The sequence below is a fragment of the Cavia porcellus genome, unplaced genomic scaffold (assembly GCF_034190915.1).
Source record: "Cavia porcellus strain 051 isolate PalLab524CR breed Dunkin Hartley unplaced genomic scaffold, mCavPor4.1 scaffold_23, whole genome shotgun sequence".
NCBI classification, from domain to species: domain Eukaryota; kingdom Metazoa; phylum Chordata; class Mammalia; order Rodentia; family Caviidae; genus Cavia; species Cavia porcellus.
Genome location: NW_026947506.1, coordinates 14,409,291 through 14,416,093, shown reverse-complemented (window position 1 = coordinate 14,416,093; position 6,803 = coordinate 14,409,291). Strand labels below are relative to the sequence as shown.

General features: G+C 38.7%; 1 protein-coding gene across 3 annotated transcripts in view; it reads right to left on the bottom strand.

The window, feature by feature from the left end:
* LOC100724521 (zinc finger protein 14-like) overlaps positions 1–312 on the bottom strand; it is a 38,427-nt gene extending 38,115 nt beyond the window's left edge. For 2 of the 3 annotated variants that reach the window (XM_013143316.2, XM_063233834.1), the window contains exon 1: positions 165–312. In XM_013143316.2, coding sequence (XP_012998770.1) covers positions 165–167 — 3 coding nt within the window. In that variant the 5' untranslated portion in view covers positions 168–312. The other variant, XM_063233833.1, reaches the window with a different exon arrangement.
* Positions 313–6,803: the final 6,491 nt, after the last annotated feature.

The following is a 6,803-nucleotide window of genomic DNA, read 5'->3' as shown; positions in this document are numbered from 1 at the left end:
CTTTGGTACCAGAATTCAAACGCAGGATGTCGCACTTTTCCGGAAGGCACTGTGCCACTGAGCTATATCCCAGGCTTTAAGCCACCACAGTTGGTTTGGTCCAATTCTGACTGCACCTCTTCCAGATTCTGCCCCACTTCCGTCTTCCCGTCCCAAAACGTTACCATTGCGCAGCTTGAGGGTCTCCTAGGGTATTTCCTATACAAGCTGTAGGTTGTAGAGTTCACAAAAAGCAGCCCATTCAGCTAGGGTGCACCCTGCAAAGTGCCAAGGGAAAGTACTTCAGCGCCATGACACCGGAAGAGCCCTCCCCCTTTGCCACCTCTGATTGGACAGTTTATACAGTTTTCTCCTTTTTCATTGACTGACTTACGTTCTATTACCCGCCCTCTGAGCCAACCGGGAAAAGAGAAATAAATCTTTACCTGCAAGAGTGGGGCTCAGGTCTAAGACTTTAATGCTGCGACTTCTGAACCAGGTTCTCTTATAAAATCTTAAACTCATCTTGCTTGCCTAATGACACTTGCATTTAAAGACTTTATCCCGAAGTCTCAGAGTTGACGCTATTTTCTTACTGGGATCAGTGGAGACTCTTCTTGAACATGGGTAACAGTTGTGTTCATAAGGTTCTGATATAGGGGGATGAAACCCCAACCTTCTGAATGTCAGGTATGAGTTTTTGTTATCTAAAATTAAGTTTAGAAACAACAGAGATTAATAGTGGAATATATTCATTGAGAGAAAGATTCTGTCTGCAAGATAGAAAAGGAATCGAGTGGATTGCTGAACACTCTCTTTTTTAGGGGCTTACATACAGCAAAATCATGAGGTTAAATGGGTCCAAGTTGAGGGAAATGGAAACTGACAAGGCAGGAAAAAGCTGTCGTCAACTAGTAAAATAAATGGCTCGGGTACAATTGATTAAATTTGAAACAAATGGAGTGACTCTCCTAGTAAGCGGGCACACTAAGCAGCACTGGCTGTTCTTGTAGGGGTGGGGATATTGACTCCTAACTTCCTCAGGGTGATAGAGAATTATGTGGACTGTTGATATTTAGGTTGTGGTTGTATTTGCTCTGCCTTTTGTCTTGAGATCTGGCCCATAAGAAGAAGAGCTTGTCTATTACAAGGCTGCAACAAGTCTGAACTTCTGCTCTGGCTTCTTTGAGGGCTCATCCCTATCTGACCATCTATATTATGTCTAACTAACTCAGCTGCCTTTAACAGTTCAATGGCCAATAGTCTAGTAAAGAAGCAATCTCCCTATGTCAGAAAACAACCTGAATCCAGGTCAGCCCAGGACACAGTAAAACAGAGGGACAACTGATTAATTTGAAAGATCAATATTTGGGAATGACATAACTGGCTTCATTCTGAAGATTTTTACACTATCTCTTTCCATCTGTTAACTTGCAGGTGAAAAAAATGAATATTTGACCCATAAAAGGAAAACAAAACATCAAGATTAAATCATAGCAGTATTCTCTACAAGAGAGAAAAAAAAAAAAAAAAAAACATTTCACCTCTTCCATACAAGATCGCTGCTCATCTTCACCGCAAAAATGAACAGATGATGTGAACAAATTTTTTAGGACTTTTTTTTTGTCTTTATGAGACAAGGTCTCTATGCAGTTCAGGCAGGCCTTGAGCTCACTTTGTAGCCCAGGCTGGTCTCAAACTCACAACAATCCTCTGGCCTCAGCCTCCCAATGCTGTGATTACAGCCATGAGCAACTATGCCTGGCTTATGTTTTAGGAATGATGATGTATGAAAGTAACAGGCACACAGTTATGGAAGATAAGCAAATGAAAATGAGCAATGGAATTTAACTTTCTGTTTAGAGAGTTCATCATATTAAAAAATGGCCAGGATATGTAGCCTAGAAGTAAATATTATCCCTCACTACTAGCAGAGGAAAGAAGATGTGAATTTAAAAATACAATGGTGAGTATTTTTACCATTCACCTGCAATGTGAGCTGTTTAGAAATCTTGGGCATGAAGATCACATGTTCCAGTTGAGTCTGAGTCATGTAGTAATGCTTTGTTTTGAAAAAAATACACATTTTCAAGTTTTTAATTGCATACAAACTTTGTAGGGTTGTAAACATACTCCAAGATGTCTGTGAAATGTTCTCAAATACTCTAGGTTTCCACAAACAAGAGGTCTGCAGAATTTATTTATTTGAGTGGAAGAACTGGAAAAGGCTGCTTTCTCATTGCTGGAGAAAATACATATAAGATGTTGTAAAGACAACAAGTAGTGACCCTGGCAAGAGTAAGGTTTACATACAGTAATGCAAACAAAGAGCTAAATGAGATGAATTGAGAAAAGGCTTCACTACTTAAATTTGTGCAGATTAAAAATTTGAAACTGGATCTCTCAGTAAAACTCATGTGTACTGCTCTGAATTCTCTAGATTCAGTAGGTAACATGATAAAATTGTACATGAAGTAATGTCCTGTAATCTGATAATGATGAGAAGGGATTGATGGCAGAATGAAGACTCACATGCAACAATGTTCCTAGTGACATGGGGGCCAAGATTTTCTTAGGATAGAGGTATTTCATCTGTAGTGCAATAATGAACATCATACATAACCCCCACCACCGCAAAATGTCATGTGCAACCAGGTCAAGAGTCCCCATTGTCAATATCTGAAACCAGGAAAGTATCTCAATTGTCAGTCTCAAGAATGTGGTGAGGAAACTAAAATAAAATACAGAGAAAAGCCTAATGTTCCAACAATGGCTGGGAAGTCAATATATCTGGATCTAGCTTCCTCATTCCCAAAGAAGCCCCATTTTATTTGGTGCACCCAGTCATAGGTGGGGCTGATAAAGGATTGCAATTCATCATTAAAGTCATACTCAAGAATGTGTAGATAATCTTATGCTCAGAATTATCTTGACCTTAATTTTAATCCTGAGATGACTCATGAAGATTTAGATGAACTTTTGCTCAGAGGAATCAATGGAAATCTCAGACAGGTGGTACCAATAATCACAATTCTTCTGTTTATCCCATAGAAAAATAGGTAAAATTTTCCATTCTGAATTTATGATCCCCAACAAGATGCTGTTGGGGACCATTATGAAGCAGATCTGAGCAAGATTTAAATTTTACTAATTGGCTTTCTATGTTTATCTGTCAGTCTGTCCTAGACCTTGGCCCCTTGCCTGGTGACAGGAGCTGATTCATAGCAAGTGAACCTCTATGAATCACTGGTCCTAGTTGAGGTCTGTAGTGCCTGTGAGGGCAGAGATACCTTAAAGGGCAAGGTAAGGTCACAGCTACAGACACTTGGCTCAAACCCCAATTAACAATTTAGAGATTGTAGCTGCAAAAATTACTCTTACAGTCTCACTTCTAACATGTCTTCATGATAAGACAGGGCTACTAAGTTAAATAGATTCATGTCATGGAGATGTCCTTGAAGTGACTCCTAAGGTCCTGCTCATTGCCTGGGCTTTCCTCAGTCTCTCTGCCCTTTGTCCTTGGTCCTAATATAAGTGAACTCATCTAGAAAATCTTTTTTCTTAACCGTCAGTCTTGAACTTAATTATGGAGTTCTGACCCTCCTGGAACCCTAGAAATCATACAATTTGTCTCTTTTTCTTTTTGACCTCTGTCATACTCTCATTTAGGAGATCAGGGATCTATGCGAGGACCTGATAAGATGCCAGTAACATTCACTTATAATCTTACATAAGAGCAAAAAAAATTGAGATAACATGTTTGTGTAACTCTGACTAGTCACTTTTGTAATTAAGTGTTGTGTAGAGAAAAATTAGAATCAGGACATGGAGCTTATAATATTGTTTTACGATGGTTACCCACAGTTAACACAATAAAATGCTTGAAATCTATCCACATCACCAAAGACATAGAATATTTAGCCAAGGGCCTGAATCCCACAGCAATGTCCCACAAGAGCCCAGATAAAGACCAAAAGCTAATTACAATGCCTTCCATGAGTCAACTGGAGGTCTAGATCCCACAAGAAGGACTTATGCCAGTCTCTTTTATGGATCCATGCTGGGAAGGCCCAAAAGTCAGTGGTGGAAGCTAGAAAGTCTATTCCAGGAGGGTGAGGTGCTGTGCTGGTAGGTTGAGGGAACAGAAAAATCACACACACAACAATGATCAGGGCTGTCCTTAAAAGCAACACAGCCGTCCTCAGCAACATGCAGGCCCCGAGCTCCTCTAATGACAAGCAGTCAAGTACATGCCACGAAGCCAGCATGATGAGTTCATCCTAGAGACCAAGTGCCACATGTCTTCCCCTCTGGAGCTAGGAAGCAATGCTCAATATGAGGATCAGAGCTTCTCCAGGAGAACTTAATGGCTCAAATAACAACACATAGAAGAACCCACAATGCCTCAATGCCTCAAAACACCTCAATTCAACAGCTTCTTCTTCACATGTCTATTTATGCTGGAAAATTTCCTTTCCAGCTGTTGTTAAATTGATCACCAGTGTTGAATCCATAACATCATTGAAGTTCACTCACTTACCAATCATGTTGGAAACATAAGCTGTCTATTGACAAGGTATTTGAAAGGGAAAACTAACAACGCTGAGTTCTGCCTACCTGGGTGTAGCTCTGCAACTGAATCACAAGGTGTAGGAATCTGTCACATTGTCTTGCATTCTCTCTTTCCTAGCTCTTCATCATCTGGGCTGCCATACATTAGCAAAGTAAAAGAGGCTTCACTGAATAAGGCTGAGAGTTGAGACAGGTTGCAAATTGTGCAGGGATTTCTAAGAGGTTCTTGAAACTGAAGACTCATCACTTATTCCTGATGTCCCTTTCTCTAAAAACCATTGCCATTGACTCTACCAAGATGCCAACAGGGCAGGGTTTTCCTCAGGCTACTGTAAATACAGGAGGTACATAAGGAGATTCCAGATACTACAGTCTCTGTCATTATATAACACATTGAAAAGCTTTATGCGTAACTCTTTGCTGTTCTGTCAAAGGTCCTGTTCTCTTGTTGCTGCAACAAAATACATGATGTGCAAAATTAAAGAAGGAAAGGTTTATTTAGCTCAGAGTTTGTGGATATTTCAATCCGTAATCAGTTGGCTTTAATGCAGGATGAAATGGCACAGGGAAACAGCTCAAGTTGCCAGAAGTCAGCAAAAGTGACAAAAGCAAAATGTTGGATGGGGATTCAAACTTCATTTCTTTCCTTATATGATAAAGCAGGTCAGCCCTCCCTATGGTGAGTGTAGCTAGCATTCACACACTGTCAATGCCCTCCTGTTGTACAAGATGAAGATGCTTATATACTAACAACCCCAGCTTCCAGCTGAGTGGGTTAGCTAAACTTCTAAACTTCTCAAGTTGACAAAATGTATCAACAATTACAACAGTTATTCAGCAGAAATTTAGGAAGGAATTTTAATTCATACACATGAATTATACAATGCTAAAAAGTTCCGAGTCCAGTCCTTATACTGTACACTACTGCAGGTGCAAATGACTGAATCCCAGGCTGTGGTCTTTAATCATGAGTCACCATCCTAAAGTTCTCAAGGTGGTGCACCAAATCACCCAATTATCAATAATAAATGTGCTGCCTCCAAGTAGCTGATGGTGAGAAGGAATGGTCTTTCCTGCTGCTGAAGAAATTAAGATCATCTGAGAAAATGTTCAAAACTCAATGGGAAAGAAGTACATTTCAAAGACTGCAATCTACAAATAACTAATCTCATATTTATAAATACTACCTAATGCAGAGGGATACAAAGGTGTCCTTCAGGCTTGCCCTCATGCATTCTCAAAAGACACAAATTTAAAAATTGCTTGACATGTAAATCAATATTGATGCTGAATTTGTTAACTTTGAGTATGGAGTGAGTATAAAACCCTCAACCTATCTTGGCTTGGTGATCCACAACTTTGGTCTCATCACTCTGACACGCAGAGGCAAAATGCTCTCAAATTCCACGAGACCCAGTGTTAACATTTAAAATAGCAAAAGTGAATTTCTCTATTTCTGTCCGCAGTACAAGTAATACACAGAATTTCAAAATAGGAGAAGAGGAAATCAATACCGACTACCACATTTTCTCATATTTTCTTTGAAATAGTTGTTCATATCTTCACATGCAATGAATTCAAATAAACTAAATAGTGTAAAACAGATCAAAATAGAACAATGAAAGCATTACCTGCCTTCAAACCAGACAATAGAAAAATCAGTAATGGCTAGAGTAATGTCTCTTGTGCTCTTCAAAATAGCTGTCCATATCCTGATATATATTAAAATCAAATAGCAGAAAATGAACTAAAAAAATCACACATAAGAAAAAAAGCATTAAAGGACTTCAAAACAACACGATAAGAAATCATTAATGGCTACCGTAAGGTCTCATTTTCTTCAAAATTGCTATTGATACCATCACAAAGAATAAAATCGTTTCTTTTAAACACTTGACAGGAAATTCTAGGCATCCATAAACCTATATATATATATACATCTATCCTTTCTGTATTAGACAGAAAAACAAAACAAACTGTACAAGGGAAAATGTTAAATAAAAGAGACAAATAAATAACAATAACAAAGAGCTCAAAGCAGTAACAATATAGGCTTTACACACAAAGTGGTGGGACCTTAACAAAAGTTGTTATTTTGCATAGTTATTCTGAAATTTGTACTCCAGCTAGCAGATATAGACAACAAAAGTTGATCTCCTCTTCTGAATGTTACCTGTTTTGTTCCATTAATTAATAGAAAAACTCATACAGTCATCTAAGCCATCTTAAGTGTATATATTCAAAAGTATCCA